General features: G+C 44.4%; 1 protein-coding gene across 1 annotated transcript; it reads right to left on the reverse strand.

Moving 5' to 3' along the window:
* Positions 1 to 935: 935 nt before the first annotated feature.
* Positions 936 to 22288, reverse strand: TRIB2 (tribbles pseudokinase 2). Its single transcript, XM_069805776.1, has 4 exons — positions 22178 to 22288; positions 20811 to 21223; positions 16513 to 16805; positions 936 to 3286 (listed from the first exon to the last, which is right to left on the reverse strand). Exons 2-4 carry the CDS (start codon positions 21078 to 21080, stop codon positions 2818 to 2820), a joined length of 1032 nt encoding a protein of 343 aa, XP_069661877.1. The 5' UTR covers positions 21081 to 21223; positions 22178 to 22288; the 3' UTR covers positions 936 to 2817.
* Between the last annotated feature and the right edge of the window lie 30 nt (positions 22289 to 22318).

A 22318-nucleotide genomic window follows, 5' to 3' on the forward strand; every position in this document is an offset into this window, starting at 1 on the left:
ATTTAAAAACTGATCTTCAAGTGTTTCTACATGTTAATAACATTTCTGGTTGGTGCTATAATCAACGGTTTTAATTCTCAACCTACCAACTGAAATATTCAACACATGCCAGGAATTACCTAGGATGAAATCATGTAGTACAAAGTTAGCCAGCCCAACAGTAATCCCTCTGCTAGCAGTTTTGGTGCTATACTCTTATTTTCAGGTGGAGAGATTTGGGGCTGGGGGTTTCTTTAGGGGTGATCAGGAGCCGCCTATAGCTTTTTCAAACTATAGAACTGCTGAAAACAGACTGCATCCTGTTTCAAATCAAAGCCCAATTCAAATGGTCTTTTCTTAATAGATCAGGATTCATCTGTCCTGCTGTGTTCACAAAGCACCTCATTACTCCACATGCAGTTTTGTGATCTCACTATCTGCATCTATAAATTATTATTCAAGATGAATGACAGAAATAGAACCTGGCCTTAAATAAAAGACAGTAAATTAGGAGGTGCTATTCCAGATCCATCCTTTCTAGACTTGAGGGCAAATGCAAGATGCACATTTTTCTAGGACTTTGGAAAGTGCAAGTGCCAGCTTGCTCCATTTTGGTCTCTTTCTTCATCAGCCAAAGAGCCTCCATCACCAAAAAGACATAGTTCTCACTGCATTTCAGTACCCTCCTTGAAAAAGGTAAATGGGCTTGATAAGTGGTAGGGACAAGCCAAAAGAAAACAAACAAAATAAAAGCCAGTTTCATTCATAGCAAACAGTAAAATTTTTGATGAAAAGGCTTACAGTGTTACCTTGTAAATATAAGTGCTAAGCTTTCTCAGCTCACAGGTCTGGCAAGAGCTTGTTAGCAGCACAAAAAATACCAGCTAAATGATCCTAATGGAACAAACTCCTGCAGCATCTCAGACATTCAGTAAGAACATCGTTCACCAGTGAAGTTTAGTTAAATATGCACAATTTTATTTATTGAAGAGATTAGGACAAAAACATTAAACCAAATACATGACAAAGCACCAGAGGCAGTAAAACCCCACCATGCACATCACCAATCTTTCCTCCTATAAGGTACTTATAAAATAAAAAAAAGTCCTTCTTGACACAGCACCATCTTCAGAGTGTAAAAACATTACTCCTTTATATTCTTAGTTACCAAAATAGAACCAAGGCAGGTCAGCTGCAGCTAGCTTTGTCTCTTGATAAGAACTGTGAAACATCATCCTCTTGAGAGTGGGACCATAACTTTCCTGCAAGGCAGGCAAATAGCATCCATACGTCAAATGCCAAGTAGCTGTACGCACATGCCACATACTATAATTAAGCACAAATTCAAGTAACATTTACATACTACAGAGTCCACATGTACCTACCCAAAAAACATGACCACTTCACAAAACGTATACAGGCAGTAATATCAGAACAACTGAGGTACTGGAAACACAAATATTTATGCCAAGAGATTTCAATATCATACAGCAATATAAAAGCAGTAATAAAAACATTTGCCAGTCTAAATCAAATAAAGCTATCTAGAAAAAGAAGCTAAATAAAAAGTTATTTAGGGACAGAAATACCTGAACAGAAAAGAAGTGTGTTAACTACAGCATGTAACATGTCATCCCAAGTCAACCCGTAATTGAAGTACTGGCTTAATACATCACTACTGTGACATTTTCTTCAATAAATAGAATAAGTCTTGACAATACAAAAGGTGCATATTACTGTGTATGTTTCAAGAGGAATATCTGTAATATAAATGTTCAGCTTATTAATACCCTCTTATTTCTTATTCTGGACATAAACAAAAATCAAACCCAAACAATTCTTTTCCCAAGTTGAGAGGAATTCAAAGAAAAAACCCACAATACTCTTCTTCAATAATAAAAAGCCCTCTATTTACACGTGGGCCAGTCGGTTAAAGAAGAGATCGGTTCTCAGATAAAGACACGATTAAGGGCTTTCTGCCCCCTCTAGTCATATACGTGCAGCATGGCAGATATGGAAGCCAGTATCTCATATCTTAAAAAAAAAAAAAAAATTATACAGTTTTCTTTTTTTTTTCCCTATTATAGCAGTAATGCATCTGGAAGTTTGAGTTATAATAGCTTCCTGCAACAAACCATTTGACACAAAACAGAACAGCTTGTTAAATGACAGTTACTTCCCCTTAAGGGAACAAAGCATTAAAATGTCATTTCCTGACAAGAATATTAAGTAGTTTATTTAGAAGAAATGAGTTGAAAATAGCTATCAAGAGACATGAACTGAAATTTTGTTTGTTTTTAGCACCCACTTTTCATGTCCGTCTTTGTGCACCTCATTTTTTTCTTAAATTAATCCCATTAATTATTAGACATCCGATTAAAAAAAATGTTAGCCAATTGTACTTTCCCTGAATAATGGCTGAAGTTAAATATCTAACAGTGCGATGCCAAGATGTGAGCTGAGGCAAAAAAGTTTCTATTTGTTGTGAGTTACCACTATTTTTAATGGAACAGAAACAGGAGTGATACAGCTGCACCAGAATTGGCATGTGCAGTCTCCTTGGCTCCAAAAAGGTGAGAAGCTACAATTGCTCCATGCTGCCTTTTCTCCTCCAAATCAATCTAACCTGATAGCAAGCTCCCCCCGCCCCCCCAATCTGTCCCCATGCTACATTTGTTATATTAGCTCCTTGTGGAGGTTCCTTCTCAATCCGAGGACCTCTGAGTGTCTTTTGCTACCAAGCTAGGCTGATGTAGGATGTGATTTAACACGGTCAGGAAGGGCTCCTTCATGTGTCCATCTCCAGGTTGTGTACCTTCTGAACACCAGTCTTTGTGCTCAGTTAAAGAATGGGTCCAAGTCTTCTTCCATGTTGACATCAGGCACCAGCTGATCTGATACTTCCTTAGCACCATATCCTGAATTCGATACATTAAAATCTGTAGAAAACCACGGATGGTCCAGAATTTCCTGTGAAGTCAGCCTTTCCGATGGCTCCCGACGCAGTATGCTACGTATGAGGCATTTCGCCTTGGGGGATAGAGTTTCTGGAATGTTAAACTGCCCACGACGGATCTTGCTGAAGAGGGAACTAGGCTCAATGTCATGGAAAGGATAGCGTCCAACTAGCATGGTATAAAGCATGACACCTAGACTCCATACGTCCGCTGCTTTGCCAGAGTAGCTGCCATTTGTGTTCAAGATCTCTGGACTCACATAGGCTGGGCATCCATGCTTATCAGAAAGAGAGTCATCATTTCCTCTTAAAATATAAGCATCTTCTAAGCTTTCCAATTTCACTCTAGTCCTGCAGGCAAAAAAGACCAAAACCATCAAGGTAAGTAAACATCAAAACACAAATTCCTGGCTGCTAAAATTACATGGTTATAGTAGTAATACTCTACAGTAAACTCAACAACCGCAGGAGTGCCTGAGTTTAAAGTCCCACTCACAGCACTTGTTACAGATAAGCGATACTGTCTCTTCTATACTGGTTAGAGATATTAGAGACATATAGGGAATATTGCCACACACACAGCTACAAGATTTCAAATACAGTTATGTCCGGTAAACTCACTAGCAAGGTCTTAAAAATAATTGCCATGTTCATGTGTTTGGTAAATTTTACATAGACGTGATTTCCAAAAGGAGACATAAACCTCAAGATTTTTTCTGTGTTGGCTGCACTCTAATGTACCTGTGTAGGACGCATGCCCAAATACAAGCCTAACCCTAACTAGACAAGATTATTTTGACACCTTCACATTGGTGAGCAGTTACTTGCACCTGTAATTCCACAAGGTCCAACAGGAATAAAATGGTCACTCTGACCCTAAATGATCCCTCTGACCAACCAACATTTTTCTTTATCCCAGCATTAAGGAAGAGCAATTTTAACAGATTTCAGTCTTCCTAAATAGACCTCTGGGCAAAGGGAGATCAGGTGAGCTGAATGCCGCCAAGATTAACAGCAAGCTTATCTACCCAGATGAACCAAAGGAGATCCTCTCGTTGGAATGAACAGAGAGGCTAGAAAAGGGCTTGCAGAGAGATGACAGGGATGCCTTACCTAGATTGCAAACTCCTTCTGCCTGCAAAGCACCGTGAACTTGTCATTGTGCTGCAGTAATTATCGCTGCAAGAGAATTTTCTTCCCTTATTGATATCACATAGGAGCAGAGAAAATGATGCTGAGTTGCTTGTCATAGCACTAGATGAACATAACCTTTCTTTCCTTTTAAATTCTCACTGCTATCATCTGTAAGTATATTTAAAAATCTGTCCCTGTTAAAGGCATCCAAAAGGATTACCGATTAGCCTTTCGACTATTTGCTGGCAATGACTAGTTTTGAGAGCAGAATCACTACAACGCAGGAGGCCTTGTCCCGTGCATCTGGATGGAAGAGTGACCTAGCAGTAGTGCAGGCTTTCTTTTCAACAACTCGGGATCATAACTCAACTTTAGGCATTACTGTCCTCGTCCCTCAGCCTCACCGGTCTGTAGGATCACTCTTATCCCTGTGTCATGGCCACGTTCCCATACCGCAGACATTCACAGGCAGGGACTGAACTTCATCCCAGAAAGCAGAACTTGCATCTCTTGACTAAAGCACATCATTTAACAGGCATTAAAACAGACAAGGAGAGCCCTGTTTCTTAAATGTTTACAGAAGACAACATTGCTCGGGCCTGAGTTGCAAAAAAGACAGCTGGGCCAGCTCTGGCTTAGACCGGGTTCCAGGGCAGCTCAGCACTATCTTCTTTGAACCAACAGAAGAGCATTTTACTCCGTGGAGTACTCCCGAGGCAACTGTGCCATAAACTCTCATAATGACACTTGGACCTTTTCAACAGCTAGAGACGTTTACCAGCAGAGGTGAAAGCCCCTTTGGCAATGTGCCTCGAATCAGGAAGTCATAAATACAGAATTCAGAATACCTGGCTTCCAAGCACAGTGCGTCAAGGCAGCTCCTTCTCTTCTTAAATAGGCCAGTGTTTTCTCCTCCAGTGCGGATGCTGACGGGCTTTGCGCAACACACCTGCTTCCTGATTAATTACCCACTGCCAGCCTAACAGCACTTCTCCTGGCAATGGACAACCCCTCATTAGCACTCCAACAATACTTTACAGCAGCAATACCTCACACAGGAAGCTGGCTGCAAGGAGAAACTTAACTACCATTATCAAGACCACAGCAATTTCCCTCGGTACAGAGCTCAGAGGGTCCAAAACAGGAGAGTGACTAGAGAAGAGTCCTTTCATGGCGCTCAGCTTCGACACGTTACTGCACCTGCACAGCATGGGAAGAGCAGCGAGGAGGAATGCCCAGAGAGAAAAACACACCTAGGAGGGCCGAGAACAGAGAGGAGGAAATGAAAGGGAAGGCAGGGACATGAGTTGTGGTTCCATTTGCATAGCCCACCTCAGTTTTTCCATAGAAAAGTATGTGTAGCAATAAAACAGTGAGGCCAGCTACTCAAACATGCATTAAGTCACTGAACTGCCAGACAGGAAAGCATCGACTCACTCCTGCTAACTAACAGAAGCAGAACACACACACACACACACACAGGGAGCAGGGCAGAGCATGCTATTTATAAACAACTTACAGGAGGGAATTCACCCCCCACACATGCTTTCCTGCCATCCCAGCGTCAACAGCGCAGGGAAACGCTGTTTACTGTCCCATCCTATTTTACATTTCTGAGAGCTGCCGAAGAATTTAGAGAAACAGTTCAACGAGAAGCTTTTATATTACAGAAAATTATTGGAATTCCCTAATCTCTTATTTTCTACAATGGTCGCAGTACAAAACCACAAAGAGCTGACTGCAAGGTGTGTCAAAAAAATTCATCTTGTTCTCCAACAGGAGAAATCGTTTTTTGATAATAAAACAGAAGCAGCATACAAAAGCCTTATCTCTGTCTTGCTTTTCCTGCAAGGTGGTGCAGCCTGCAGCCCTCCGTGCATGCTACAGCAGGTTTTGTTTAAGCAAGCAAATGGAACAACAGCTGGCCCTTATCTGCCTGCTCCTCCATAAGCTGTGGCCAAATGAAGCAAACACTCTAACCAGGTTTTTCATCCTGCTGAGTTGACAGGCTTTGAGGAAACAAAAGGTCCCAAATTAAACAAAAGCACAACCTTCAGTCCTCCTCCTCCCTCCTTGCCAGCCCCCAAACCCTCAACCAGTAACACCCTCGCATACAAGGTGCAAGTGGTGAAATGGCTCCTCTGCAACGAGGCGGTGCTCCAGCGCAGGTCGGGCACCGGGCACAGCACTCGGCGCAGGTACACGTTTCCCTCGCGAACTCCAGGAGCCGCACCTCTTGAGCACGTAGTGCCAGACAGACAGCCTCAGCGTGACTTTCTCCCCCTCCCAGTTACCACCAGAACCAACTCGGGGGTTCCCATTTTCATTTGTAAGGCTGGGTGTCTTTGCAGAAGGTGACAACGCAGGTTTTCCATCCTGACAGCAAGGAGAGTGCAGGAGTAAGGGAAGGGCTCGCCGGCTCGGCACAGCCAACGCACAGAAGTGCCCACAAGCTGCTGCTGCCAAGGGTCCTGGCTCGGCTCTGCCGGCACCCCTCACCGCGAGCCAGCACCGGGGCTGGGGAGACCCACTCCAGCCTCTTTTCACCAGTGACGGATGACTTCACATGCCTCAGCCTCCCATACAGAACAGTCTGTAATCCCACTACAGTTGGGTAATACACAGGTGTAAATGACAAGTCTCGCTCCCCTTTTGCAGTCATTTCACCTTTGGTTTTTTTCAGGCAATCAAAAAGGAGCAGCCTGGCTCAGGAACTGCTATTTCCCAGCACGCAGCACCCCATCTCTGCGAGAAACAGCTTCCAGCTCTGGCTGGCTTTCCCTTCCTCCACTTTTCAAGCATTGCCTAAAAGAGCTCTGTTTTCTGCAAGCCAGAGATTATTTTTTTTTGGGGGGGGGGGGGAAGGGGGGTGGAGGGGAACAGGAAAGAGGGGAGTCTAAATACACAGAAATGCAGAGACACGCTGGATGAGAAGCAATCTCTCTCTCCCCCACACACTCTCTCTCAGAGGAAACACTGAAATCAAATATCCAGGAAAAAGAATAGACGCCAACAACAACAAACAGACCCTCAAAATTGCAAGTAGTTTCTGAGAATACAAAACGTCCACAGCAAAGGGTGGGGAGTGAATCCAATTGCAGAGTAACTGGACAACCCTAAATTCGACACTTGGCAGGCAAGGGGCAGACTCAAAACCAAACACTGAGATGTGAAATCACAATCAGCTTTGAAGTGCCCTCCCATCACAGAGCAGAAAAAGGACAAACAAAAATCATTCTCTCTTTTAAGTCACATTTCTAAAAAACTCTTATTCTCTAAATAATTAACTCACATCAGTCAACTGAAGGACCCCCACAAGAGAAAAAAACGTTTTCCAAAAGCATCAGCACTCGAGTTCAACCACTGAAATGTTTGCAACAAAATTAATCCCTAAAGTTCAAATGTAAACTACTGCCAAAGCCGGATGAGAATCACTTTGTACACATACTGTAGGGCAACAAAGACTTTTGTCAAGGCTTACGTAATTACAGTACATAATTTCAAGTTTTAATGCAGGCCCTGAATAAGCACTTGGAAAAAGAGCATTATGCATCTATCAGATCATTGATAAAACACTGCATTAGTCTAATGCATTAAAAAAAAAATACAACCCTGAATCATGGCTATTTAAAAAGGGGAAGCTATTCTGCCTATGAATGCTTCCCCATTACTGGTGAATGAAACCACAGAAGTGCAATCAGAGGGCAGCAGCAGCACTCAGACGGGAAATGCGTCTTTGTCCCCATAGAAACCGTCAGGGAAACCCATGAAAAACAATACCACTCTGAATTTCTTATCAATATGCCATTCATTACTTGACTGCATTCAGACTTTGCTCTTCAGTAATGTAACAAAACCTAATCAATTAAACGTCTTCCAGAAGATTCTTCAATGCAACCTCCTGAGTTAGCACCCATCTCTGGCAGACAGCTTTGTTGCACATCCTACACTTTTTTTCCAGAGTGATTCGCATTATTCCTCCCTGCAGAGCTTAGGGGCTACTGGCAAATTGCTATCCTGCCTTTTGACACAGAAGCCAGGGCTGTAAGAACCCGGCATTCACACTTGCTCTCCAAAAGCAAACACAATTTCCATACCAAAATCAGCGGAATTATTCAGAGGGCTCTAAGCTCATAAGGCAGGAGGAAAAAAAAAAAAGTCTGGAACATTTAAAGCAGAAATACTGACTGAAAGTCTGAGTCTTTCAGAGGAAAATATCTCCACTGCAGTGAATAAACAGTCAGTAGTAAAGGAGCCCATGCCCGAGTCAATGAAAGCAGTTGCTTCTAGTCTGTCCCCAAAGCCATCTGTATGGGAAATAACACCTGAACCACAGCTGAGCCACCACTACCATTTTGGAAACCCTAACTGCAGACCAGACCCACAATTTTAGTACAGCACCACGCCCAGATGACAGGCACATCAGCTGCTTTGGGAGAAGATGGCAGGAGCCATCCTGCTATGGCCACTCCAGGTACACCATCAACTTGCTATTCAGGGTGGGTCCAAATTAGATGATCCAGATTTACAGATTCTATATAGCAGCCTCATACCTCCAAAGATCAGAAAACAACTGTTGCTGCCATCTGAATTGCCATTTTATTAATATGTCTGCAGGTAAATATAAACCAGCAACTTCTAAAGGAAAGAGGTGCTTCACAATATTCCTCCCTACACACACACACAAAAAAAAAAATGAAGGCATCCAAGCAATGCTATCTCACATTTCAACATGACTCTGACTGAGGCCAGGAAAGCCTTTCCCTAGGTAGAGGCACTCAAGCCATCAACTGTCCAGCAGATCAGGGATTGCTCCTATGTGGCCAATAATTTACAGGTCATTTAATCAAGGTCAGTTGCTAGCACCCCATCATAAAGAGAGACAAGCATGAATGCAATCATGCTATTAGAGTCACAAGAAGAGGGAAAAAAAAAAATAAAAGGGAAGCTTGACATTGGAAACAGTTATCTTTTGCCAATTGATTTTTTTTTAACTAAGGGAATCTCTCCTAAATAATGCAGAAGTAGGCTGCCATCGCAGAGACACTGAGATGGGGAAGGCGGCTAATGAAACTCCGTGCAGATGATTTGCAGCTTGGTGCAAAGACTCGTTCTGAACTCAGAACTACCCTATCTCCTCCGAGGGCAGCGAGGCATATGGGATCAGAGGGGAAATGTTATGCCATCAATTTAAATCCTGTTCCTTTCACTGTAAGATCCCTTCCAGTGCATAACAGCACACAGCCTGGGAGTTCACCACACAACATCCTACACAACTTCAGGGAAAAAAAAAAACCCAAACCCTGCACAAAGGCTGTCAGACAAACCATCTCTTGCATAATGAAACAGGCTCAAGGATATGTTTCAAAAGACAACTGGGACTCGCAGGCAGCACTGGTTTACAGGATGAACCTTGTTCCTAAGGGAAGATTCCCTCATTGGTACTTCCGCAGAATGAGGAAGCCTCTAAAAATTACATATCCCCCACCCTTCCTCCACAGGGATGCTACCAGCACACTCAGCCCTGCCACACACCCCCCTCCTGACATGCAGGACCCAGCAACTTAGGGCTTTTAACTTGTTTTAAGCTGGCTTTTTTCCTGCAGAATTCCACGTCAAAAAAATGGTCCGAGATCACCCCCTCACGCACCTCCAGGAAGGGCTGGGGCCCCAAAGACCTCAGCTTTACAACACTCAAAATAGGGTTGCTGGCAACAGCCTGTCCTGTATGCCATATGCTTAGCTTCTTCCATGCCCTTATTGCCTAAGGAGACAACACGTTCCCCAAAAAGTAAGCAGGTAGGTAGGTAGCAACGTATGTGCTGGGGTGCGGGATCTGAAATCTGATGCAGACCCTTCCACAGAGGGGCTCGGTTACAATACTGCAAGGAGTCCATTATTTGATAAGCATCTGGCTCAGAGCAGCTACTTCACCTCACTTTTAGCTTTTTAGATCACATTGAAGGTCAGAGTTTTAAAAGGCTCTGCTGCCAACTGTATGCTGTGTTCGCCATCTTTTCTAGGTCTTTTCATACGATGCACGGTGAAGCTGCACAGGGAAAGGGGACCAAAATTTTATTTTGTTAACATAACTGCATATTGTGAAAAAAACCCTACACTTTCTGAGCCCGCAGTGGGTGCTCAGCACCTCTAAGATAAAGCAGGGCCATTATTTCACAACCCCACTGGAAACCTTTTGCTTAGCTGTCTGTAAACCTGCCTCCAAGCAATATACATCTACCAAAGAGCAGGTGCTTAAGACTAAATATGCCCCAGGTTGGCTCCTGTTTACAATCTCCACCTTTCCTCTCCCTCCCAAGCCTGAAGTAATCTCACAGTGTGATAATAAAGACAATTAGAAGAAAAGGCAGCAGAAGAATTTCCCCATGACCGTTCACTGCAGCTGCTGCTAGCCAGGCTCCCTGCCTCCCCTCCTCACCCCCAGCACAGACATCCGCAGACGTCCTCAATCTCTGCTCAAAAGTCAACATGGAGTATTTTGCACTGAGTCTACGGATGGAGGCTTTCAAGTCTTCAAAATGACCAGCCGTTGAACTCTTAATGCAAGATGTCTCAAGAGATATCTACTTCCAGGGACTGCAAAGCATCTATCAGTGGAAAGATCAGTCCTGTGATGGGCATCTCATGATGGGCACCCAACCACGGCAGGCATCGCAGCCAACAGGTAACACAGTGTTCAGCCAGAGGCACCTCTCAGAAAGTCAAGACAGCGTGGCTGGGGAGGCTGGGCAGGACATGGGGACAACCTGCAGCAGTGCAGGCCAGCCTCAAGCGCAGGCCCCCAGGCAGGACTCCCCTCCTGCTCCAAGCATGGCACTGGGCTGCACCTCAACAGCACCCTTCAGCAGAGCAAGTGCATGAAGCTGCAAAGGGAAAAGAGTGAAGACAGCGTGAAGAAGAAAAGATACAGGTCAAACTATGAGCCAAATACCAAAATATAGCAGGGCCCGAGGAAACCTTTGCAAACTCCACAGCTGGGTACTACAGCAAAGGCTCTCACCACTCAGGTCTCACTGAAGGGCCTTAAGCTGACTCAAGGTCCACTGGAGCTCCTGCTCTCATCCCAGGGCCAGCCAGCAGCCAACTTTTCCCCGGCTCTTGCTTTCATTTATGACCTTAGGTGCAGCACTTAACCTCTATGACCATCTATGCCCTCGGGAGGAGATTTATCACTTCACAGGGCCGGTGTGATGTTCGACATCTGCAGATAGCCTCCCACGCCCCGCTGGGAAGGGTACCACATACCCAAGAAATCCAGAGTGCATTGCTCCCAGAAACACTGGGAGAAAACAGAGGCTCAGTAACCGAACCACGTGAAGGCAAAAGGAAGCACGAACCCTTCCGCGGAAAACAGTTGTGCAGCTGCTTCATCCTCTGTCCTAAGTTTGACAGCAGAGATTTGCTGCCAGTGAAGAAGTTTGCCTTCCTCCCCATATTCTAGGAATAGTAATTTCTGGGTTGAAATCTGACCTATGATTCTCCACTATTGAAGAAGTTACGTTCTTTGGTCCTGTGGCCCCATTCAGGGTACTGTGAAGTGCTTAAATGACAAAAACAGATGAAGACTGGTTTTATTTCTAAATCTTCTGGTATTTAAAGAGCACTCCTATTTTTTTTATTTTCTTCCACTCTCTTTCTAGGACTTAGGGAAAGTGTTAACTTACCTGTTCTCTATAGAATTGTAAGTAAAACAGCAAGTTCTAACACCACAGGGAAAAAGCAGCTGACCGCATTAAAATTTGACAAATGCTGGGGAGGAAACTTACTACTAACTATAAGAAAATTAAAGGTCTACTTGGAAAAAGGTCGGTATATGCATTCCGTATTTTTTTGTGGGATCAAGTTTGTATCACTAGGATTGCAAACAACATAACTAGGTCACCTTAAAGCATCATCCACTCAAAGCTGAGAAATTCTAGAGGAAAAAAAGAAAAAAAAAGCATTCTAAGAGCACCAAATAAATATGTTATGCTAACACAGGCTTTCTAGATTAGTGTATTGTACTGGCTGCATTCTCCCGGTGCAGAGCAAAAACTGTCAAATTCTATTTATTTTTATTGAATCCCACCTGCCTCATATTTACTCAAAGAATACAGGAAAATTACAATATCTAAATACCAAAATTATTTTAATTTTCCCTTCAACAAGTATGATGAATGTACAAGGTCTTTAAGCTTCAAATATTACGACAGCTAGTATTTTAATATAATTAAAGGCTTAAAAACGCACTAAAGAAATTAATAATTCCCTGACAGCAGAAATGTTCTTGTATTAAGAAAACCATTGGAACAACCAACACAGAAATGCTTGATTTAATACTGAGATCTTTGAGGTGGCTCTTTCTCAAAGCATCTGCTATATATCAGACTGATGAACTGTTTTATTAGCTATATACTGTGTATAGTGCTATTTTTAGCAAAACCCAAAAAGCCCTGCCCATTCTGCAACATCGTTGTGGGACACCAGCTAGGAGAAGGGCACAGTCGCTCTGCCCACGGGCCTACTATGAGGACAGGCTGTACAAGGAAAACTGTAAATACCATGACATGACCACAGCAAAAATAATCAAAAGCAAGAGCCTCACGACATCAACACTGACCTGGCTTAATAGCTAGGACAAGAAAAAATTACCAACATGGATGGAGGCAGAAAACATACAAACCCACAATTTTTACCTTAGCTCACCTCCACTGTTTTGGATTCAAGTTTTATTTAGAAGGTTAAGGACCCAATTTTTAAAGTATTCAAGAATCTTATAGCTAGTTTAGAAAGTCTGGCGAGACTCAGCATGGCAAGTCAGTGTTGTTTTCCATATTTTCAGTGCTCTGAAAGTCACTGCCCTCATTTAATGGATGTGCTGCTGCTTGCTAATCCAGTCTTACAAAACATTTCCAGCCATGCTGTAATGCCTTAGAAGTTCTGCTTCATCAAGATCAGCTGCAGGTTTAAGAAGCTTAACTCTGAAATTTCAATACTACAAGACTGGCTATTTCACCTATTGTTTACAAATGGAACCACAGACACACCTCCCCCCCAAAAACACAACCCCCCAACCTTCTTTTATACAAAACAAAAAACCACCATAAAAGACCTAAGGAGCTTGGCAACAGCACACATCATTTTCATGCAATGCAATTTACCATATCTTCAAAATTTCTGCAGTTCAGGATTAAAAGAAGCTATAGGTAAAGCACCTTGAAACACAGACAAATTGGTTTTGTTTGTTTCCACACTGTGGGATTTTGGATTTCATTTTAAGTCCTGATGTATTTACACACATGCAGGAATAAGACTTAACACACCATCACAGTCTACCTTTGACTTAGTACATCAGGAGAACATCACATGCATTCTTAGCAGCGACATCAGTAGGAGCAAAGAGCACTCACGACACTGCTTGGTCAGGAGACTGAATCTTTGCAAATTCCAGCTGTAATTTAGATAATGGGAGTGGGGTGGAAAGAGTTTCAATACAGTATGCACCTGTCTGCAAAACTCCAGGAGCACCAATTTCATATCGAACTACCAGGTACCATTAGGATCAATGGAAGGAATATGTACTACGAAATGCTTTAATTGATTTTCTTTTTTAAACGAATGGAACTGCTTCCATGTATTCTTCACATTCTCTCTAGCTCCTCCAGTCTGGCAGCTCTCAGCTAAGAGCAGACAAGTATCTTACTAAAAAAAAAAAAATAGGAAGCAGCGAGTTTTCCATTCATGTGTTGCCTGCATGCCGGATATTTCCCATCTTTTCTTCTACCAAAATAAAAGCTGTGAGAGTCTCTGAGAAGAGAAACTTTCAAAGCAGTAGGTACTAAAGGTGAACTGCAGAAAAACAGACTTGAAGAAATAGTTCGGAAAAGAACTACTGAGAAAGAGCTCAGAAGAACAGGCAACACGCAGCAGTGGAGTTCACACATATTTCTCACCTCTCACCATATTTTTTCACCTCTTTTCTTCCCCCTTGGTTCATTACCAGTATCAAAGAGCAAGAGATTGTGCAGCACCCATCTCCCAGGCACTGCCGGCGATGGCAGCTTCTGAAAGGCAGGCTGCTCGGCACGCTGGCATCCTCACCAGCACCGGCAGCCTCAGGGAAACGTGAGCTTGGAGGGGTGCGAGCAACACACAAACACCTCCGTGAACCCGGAAGGACCAGGAAGATTTTTCAGCCTAAGTATAGCAGCAGATTGAAAGTGATGACTGATTACATTCTGATGAGCTGAGCATGTGAAAAAAGACAGAAACAGAACCAAACAGCGACTATCTCGCACGATTTCATCTCTGTTTATTTAGCAGAGAAAGGATTACAATACCTCTCTACTTACAAATCAACATCACATCCAGAGAAAACCGCACTCCGATTATCTTAAAAATAACCTGCAAGTCCTCTTTGACCTTTAAAGTGACTTATTGTATAATTAGAAGACACTGTTCAAAAGTGAGTAACTGTGTGATTTTGCAGATGACAGTTACGTTAAAAACATTCATAAAAGCAAACACTGCTATTATAGTACGCACCACTCTTCTTGGGTGGCTAAAGGATTTGGCCCTGTGCCTCGCGTTGCATTCAGTTCCTAGTAAGCGGCAGGGTAGGAGTTCAAAAGCATTCAGCACAGGCCCACGGCTGCTCCCACTGCACTGCCCTCAGCTCACGCTGCCTTCACTTGCAGCGGCTTTTCCAAGTCCTGTCCTTCATGCAAAACCACACAAGTTTACATATATCCCCAGGAAAAGAAAAAAAAAAATCCATTTTAACATTAGGACGTTATCAGCTACGACAGAAAACTATCCCTCCCTCAACTATTTTCTACAAGTTTCCTTCTTATCTGCATCAGAGGTGCTATAATGGTGTTTAATTATTAAACTCGGAGTAAAAGTTGTGAAAGTGCAGTTTACATCTCTCAGCTTTGCATTACTCGCCTGAATGGACATTAAGCTAGTTTCATTTTAGGCTTTTTTATTTGAAGATAAGGAAAGGGTAACCATATATATTGGGGCTGTGGTAGAAAAATAAGGAATAGCTATTGGCTGAACTGAATTAAGACGTGAAAAGATGTCTTTTATTTTTCAGTTTGTAAGGAGATTAAAAGGAGAAGTTTATTTTGCAAAACTCAGCTCGTGATAAAATTTCAGTAGAGAATAGTTAAAACAGGGTAGATGGATGTCACTTATTTTAAGGCCAGGGGAACTTCTCTTTCCTGACTGAATTGTGTATTAGTTTTTTCTAATTCTCAGATCATGGACTTACTGAGCCTGTAGAAAACTTATGTGCCTCAGCTGTTGCTTATAACTTCCCCGAACAGCCCCAAATGGAATTGATATGCACTGGTTATTTTTAACAAAGCTCTCCAGAACATCCATTTCACTCTGCAACAGTTTGAACAAGCTTTCAGACAATTTATAGGATTTAACTAAAAGGGAAAAACATCTCCCCATCCTCTACCAATACATGAAGAAGCACAAAGGCAGGCCCTGTCCCCATTTAGTTTCATTTTTTTTTCATAATGGTCATCTTCCAATTTAATCCCTCTGTGAAAGCCTGACATTACTCTGGCAGTGTTTACTACTCCGGTGCCTTATGTGGAAGTTGCAAGCAAACACATGATGTAACATCAGGAATATCACTTCAACAATATACACAGAGCATCCAGCATTCTTGCATTCCCTGTCCTCCCATACTCCTTCACCAAATCATTTACCACTCAGTTATTGAGAGGAGGGTGTGCAGGGAGGAGATAATAAAAAAAAAAAGAAAAAAAAAAAAGAAGCAGTTCCCCAAGTACCACAACAGCTCTCATACTAAAAACAGGCGCTCACTCAGCAGGGCAGTTTTAGTCTTAGTATGAGTAGTGACCACATAATACTCTCAGAAGCAGCCTCCAGACCCTTCCAGCAGGGAAAGCAAGCAGCTGTCCTCAAAGCAGTCCTTCGAAGCACTGATGGCCCTTCCCTCCAACCTGTGTCAGCATTAACCGCTTGGCTGTTCTTCCTCTTCAAGCCTCCTCACTGGAATGAGCTATTTCAGTCCCCAACCCTCTTTAACATACTGGATCTTTTGCTCCTTTCCTCTTTTAACACCAGCAAGCATTCATGACAGCGGAGCTCTTACACCAGACATCTCTGCAGCGCCTTCCTCCCAGAGACGTCCCCTCCTCAGGAATGAGGGTGCTCCTCTATGTGGAGATGCAGAGGCCAGGCACAGATGCAAACCACACTCCATACTTACTTTAAAGCCTAAGCCAGAAGGTAAAATGGCACATCCATCCCGTGATCAGGTTGCAGAGGAAAACAAAGAAGGTGTAACACCTTGCGTACCACAAACGAATGGTACAGTGACAATAAAGGGCACAGCATCCTGTAACTCTGAATACCTGACCTCAGGCACCCCCCACCTGTAAAGTAAAGGAGACTCTTACCTTTCTTCATCCTTGAAAATAAACTTTCGCAGCTTGAGATCTCGCAGTACCAGTCCACCATCATGGCAGTGTGCAACAGCAGAAGCTATTTGATAGAAGAGTTTGGCTGCCTCCTCTTCTTTAAGCTTCTTGCAGGTACGAACAAATGAATGCATGTCCCCATAGCTCCTTTCAAAGAACACATACGCTTTTGTCTCCCCAAGAATTATTTCAGTAATTTGGTTGATATTTTTATGTGCAGGCAGACAAAAACATGGTGCTAATAACTCCTGGTAGCAGCCAATATCAAACACCTGCAGAAATAATGACAGTAAAGCCAGGGTTAGCGACACGAAGGACAGTGAAGTTATGGTACATCTAATTCTGTTAACAGAACCATCTCTAAGAACAATTTATGCTGCTGTTGAAGCTGCACTGATGTAAACAGGATGTCACAAGCTCAAGGCACTGAGGACAAAACAAAACAGACTACACAACCGCAGCCAGAAGATAGGAGTAACCTTGACAGGAAAGGCTAGTCTTCAAAACTTGTAGCAAGAATATAGTTTCATTAGCTAATAGCTCATCAAATTGAGAACGTAATCTGAATTAAACTGTGAAGACCAGCAACGTATAAGGGCAGTACTCAGAAATGTGTTTATCTTCTATTTTCCATCCAAATAAACTCATAGAGAATACAGCCAGTAGCTTTGTATTGAGAGAAGCCATCATATTAAATGCACCCTGATACACATGCCTCTCTCTCTTCATTTTATTAACCCATTAAAGCCTTAAGGATTTTCAGGTTTAGAATATCATCTATCGCTATTCATATTTACTTCCTGCCTTTCTTTCATCTCCGACAAACAGCAAAGTCACTTTCACTTTCAAAGTCTCAGTTTTACAATGGCTGTTTACAAGATCAGAAGGACAACCCGGGAAATAGCCCTGCCTGTTGGAGTGCAGACAAACATCCTTCAAAAGGCAAAGACAAAACCACCCTGAACTCTCTGCATTTCAATCAAGTGCTCCACTAAAAGCAAAGTGTCCCTTTACTAGTAAGTGTGTTATCACTGATCTTATGAATGAGCTGTAAGAATTAAAGACAGCTGCTGGGAAACCCAAATATAAAAAGTTACTATAATCTAGTGATGACGAATGATTCAGTATTTGAGTCAAATGAGAAATGCCCGCATTACAAGAAAAAATAAAGACTTCATTGAGAATAACAGAAGTCAGTGTGCTAAAAGAGAATATGAGCAAAGTATTCATAGGAGTGATTTTTATTCTTAATCATACCTGCTCCAGAGGTACTACAAAGCAAGGGATTAGCATTTCCACCAGCATAAAGATTCGATTAATATGTAACTTACTCTTGGGTGTTTTGTTACTTCGGTAAAAAGAATTTAAGGTAGTCACGTGTCATTCTAACTGAACATAAAAATGAAGAACTGGTATAGGTCTCTACCCAACTGGTTTAAACTGCAATTGTTTTTCTTCTTTTTCTATTCTAGTATTTGTATTCCAATAGCGGGTATCTGTATCCTCTCCAAGAAGCAAATCTCCCTGCTTTCTTTGAAGCTTTAAAAAGCTTTCAAAACTGAGTGAGAGAGATACCATTCGATCAAAATTTTACCTGAAGCTTCAAAACCCGAGTCATTTAACGCTACAGAGCACAATCCTAACAAATTCCTTCCGCAGAAAAGGACCCAAACCCCAAGAAACTGGGACACCCCCTCCTCGCACATCTCTTTCTCACTCCACCCCGTACCTGTGCTGCTATACTCTGGCATAGGCAAAACCAACCTTAAAGGCAGACTGCCAAACAGATCCAACACATTTTACGTGGCGAGGGGAGATTAGCACTGAGGCATTTTGGTGACACGGTGCACCAGGGAAGCAGAACTGGGGTGGGGAGGGAGTGTTGCTAAAATCCCTGGTGTGTAATTCATTCCAGAGGAGAATTCATTGACATTTGGATCTCAAAACTCATAACTACTGCATTGTAAGTGAATGGCTCTTATATAAGCAGCTGCTATAAAATAAAATTTAAGCAGGAACATTCACGCAGCTCAAACCCTCATTGAAAAAAAAGCCTTTCCAGAATTCTCTCCTAACCAGATTATCCTGATATAAATTAGTTACATTTTGCGGTTCTCAGACTACGTTAAGTAAGTAGGTCTGGATATGTACCAGTACTACCTTTGAAAGGGGGGAGATGGGAAGCTATCATACTGCCACAGTCTAGCATACCTTTTATAAAGGGCTTCTTTGTATCACAGCTTTTAAGATCCCTGGCCTCAATTCAGCAAATGTCCAATAAGCTGCAGTTTGATTTAGTTCTTGCTGGGAATTGGAAGTGAGAAGTTACCATTGTTTGGATGCCACAGAGCCTTGAAGCAAATAACGGCATCTGTATAGTCAGTGGGTGCAGCCAAATGAATCTTGAGAATCATCAGTATGTGTCTGTTATCCAAACCAATGTTTCTGCAAGCAATCTCTAAGAGCATCTTCAATAAGATACCAGATAGCAGGTCTCTTAGCCGGAAGGCTACTCGACAAATAGTAGTCACGATACTGCAGGCATTTTAAAGCCCGCATTAAATTAAGCCGAGTTCAGGACTGACAACTGCGTATTCACAAACTAACAATTCAGGCTGAGATCGTATTTTTGGAGCACAGCTAGTAGTGCCTCGCACATATGGAAAAACTGATACTATTCAAATGTCAGGATCAGCTCAAAAACATATAGCTTAAAGGGAAGGAAAAAAAAATAAAGTCCACCCTTTGTGAGCTGCAGTTACGCTGTTCATACTGTTATCAAAACAGTGCCTTAATCCTGCAAACCAAACAGGAAACAAAGAAGAGCATAGCCCCCGCGTTACTACTTGCTATGCAAGTTCACCTATAATTTCAGGCAGAGCAGCAGCTTTGTGGGTTCTGTTTATTTCATGAAAGGATGCCAATGTCCTAGAGTGCTGTACTACTGTACTACTGCACCGAGCAGGGCTTTCATTCTAGAAATTCTCATGTTCTGTTTCAGTTTAGTAACAAAGCATTCAGTTCAGCATGCAATATTAGTCCTTTGCAGTGTCACGGGCCCTTTTTTCCCCTTAAATAATCACACAAAGTCCTAGCTTGCCTTAACATCAGGTTTTATAACTCAATCAGTAAGCATATTTAAACTGCCCTCTGAACTCCAACCTTTACAAATAGCGAACAGAAGCAATTATTTTCACTTCCCTGCTACAGGCTAGTTCGTAACTTCTTATGAATCAAGTATGAGAAAGTATGAAACAGTCAGTAATACCACCATTAATCCCCAAAACACAAATAAGCCGTAATACGTCTACTTTTCCGTTTCGCAGTTAGTTTGACACCAGAAATTTGCCCAAGACGGCCAAATGGCACAACTCCATATTTTGGGAACAATACAAACACTGCAGCGTGGGTTGCAAGGTTGCAGTTTGCTACGTAGTTATAAAAACAACTACTGGGTACTGCCTCGGTTTGCCGGGCATAAGTCTGGCTCACTACAGACAATGAGAATCACAATTTAGGAACAAAGGAAAATACTCCCTCAGCCCGAAAAGAGAAAAACATCCCTCCACAGATGTGCACACACAGGGGTTTCTTTTCCCCACAGCTCACCTTTGAATAGTAGGAGCAAATTGGGAGGAGGCAGAGAAAAGCGGGCAGGCTACGAGGAGTGGGATAGCTATTTTGTCTGCTCTTCTAAAAACCGTAGGTGTGCAGGTTTTATTCTTGCTCGGTTGTGCAATGGGGGAGGATGCTGTTTGCAAACAACCTCCACGGTGAGGGAGCTCAGGCTGCTTAATTCGAAGTGGATTTTTTTTAAATCACTTCTAAGACAAAGCTGCTGGCAATCTCCCCCCGCCCCGCTTCTCCATCCTCTTCGGTACCCCAACTCACAGAACAAGGGAGAGGAAAAATCGAGGAAGCCAGCAGGTCCCAACACCTTAAAATTAGCTGGGGATTCCCTACTCCATTTTGAAAAGTGAGAGTGGGGAAGATGAGGCTTTCTCCTGATCTGAACTCATGTTAAGACCTACTTAAAGGACGGCTCTTTCCAGAACAATATCCTCCGGGGAAAAGGCAGAACTGGCTCCGGGCCACCGCTATAACGTGGCCATTGTCTAGAGAGAGGGAAAAGTTACAGGATTCGCCTTTAACGCTGTCTCCCTGCCTTTTGTTTCTCAACTGTTTAATAATTGAGCTCGGCCCTCCTGCAAGACACGGGAAACCAACACGCGACAGCAGGCTAACCCGGGGGGGAGAACAAGGAGGAGAGGTATTACCTTGCAAACTAGCTCCTCGCCACTGTGCAGATGTACAGCTCGGAAAACGTGGTCTCCCTCGAGAGGCTCCAACAATAAGTATTTCCCGATGCAAGAAACGCAATGCGACAAGTTCGGGGTCTCCGGCGGGCTCGGCGACCCTAGATTCGGGCTAAAACTCTGGCTTGGCTCGATGGACCGTATGGACGAGAGCTCCTCGAAATCCTGGGTTTTATTCCGCGGTCTCCCATACCGTGCTATCGTGATAGGGGTTGACCTTTGTATGTTCATGAGTATGGAGAAGACCAGCCGAGACGCTGTACCGGAGCCCTGGCGCGGAGCGCGGTCCCTCGCCCGTCCAGCTGCGGCTGCCTTTGTGTGGCGGGGGGGGCGGGAGCGCGGCGGCGGCGGGCGACCAGCCTCAGCGCCGCGTCCTGCGCACAGGGAGAGAGCGCTCAGCCCGCGGCCCTTTGTTCCCGCCGGCGGCCGGGCGCGGAGCGGAGCGGCGCGGAACAGCGCGGCGGCGGGGGGGCGGCGGCGGCCGGTGCCTGGGGGGGGGCGGCGGCGGCGGCGCGGAGCGGCGCGGCCGGGCCTCGGCGGCCGCCGCTGCTCCCGCGGGGAGCGCAGGGCGGGCGAAAACAAAAGGTTAGGTAACGCGCTGCGCGCAGCGGGGATCGTCCTTTCTCTCTCCTACGGCGAGGCAGAGCCGCGCTGCCGCCGCCGGGCTGTAGATGGCGTGTGAGCCTCGCCGCTGGCGCCCGGGGCGCTCCGAAAATGCCCCGCGAAATAGCGAGGGAGCATTTAACTTGGAGCGGGCAGCGGCCGGGCCGACAAAAGAGGGCTCGGCTCGGCGGGAGGCTCGGCAGAGCCGCCCCGGCCCCGGCGGCGGCAACCGCGCAGGCACGGGGAACGGCAGCGGAACGCGGGGCAGCGCGCACCGCTCCGCGCCGGCGAAAAGAAACGCGCTGTCGTTGTCGTGGCCGCCTCGACAGAACAAAAAGTGCAACCACGGGCGAGGGAAGAGGAACGCTCGCACGTTTCCACTGCGCAGCGAGATTTTTGTTTGCGGGCTCGTTGCCTTCGCGGCGCTTTTAGTGTAGTTCACGCACAAAGAAAAGAAAAGAAAAACCAGCACGGCGAGAAGGGGGCTGACTTCTTGCTGCAGGGGCTGGAAGGGCAATAAGCGAAAGGCCGGGAGTGCGGAATAAATTGGAATCGTTTAAAAAAAAAATAAAATTGCAGGGAGCAGATTTTGCTGCTTCGGTCTTCTTTTTTTTTTTTTCTTTTTTTCCCCCCTTGGGGGTAGGACAAGGGGGAGGAAAGGGATGGCCGCGCCGCTCCCCTTCAGCAAGGCATCGTCTCCCCCCGGCGTATTAATAGCTACTTACGTGGCGGGGACGCTGGCTGCCTCCGTGCCTCGCTGCCGGCCGCCGCACGCCCGCACGGTGCCCAGCGCGCAGGCTGACTGCCCCGCCGCCGCCGCCCGCCCCGGCCCGGCCCGGCCCGGCCCCGCCGCCCACCGCGCCGCG

Source organism: Haliaeetus albicilla, chromosome 18 (assembly GCF_947461875.1).
Source record: "Haliaeetus albicilla chromosome 18, bHalAlb1.1, whole genome shotgun sequence".
NCBI lineage: Eukaryota > Metazoa > Chordata > Aves > Accipitriformes > Accipitridae > Haliaeetus > Haliaeetus albicilla.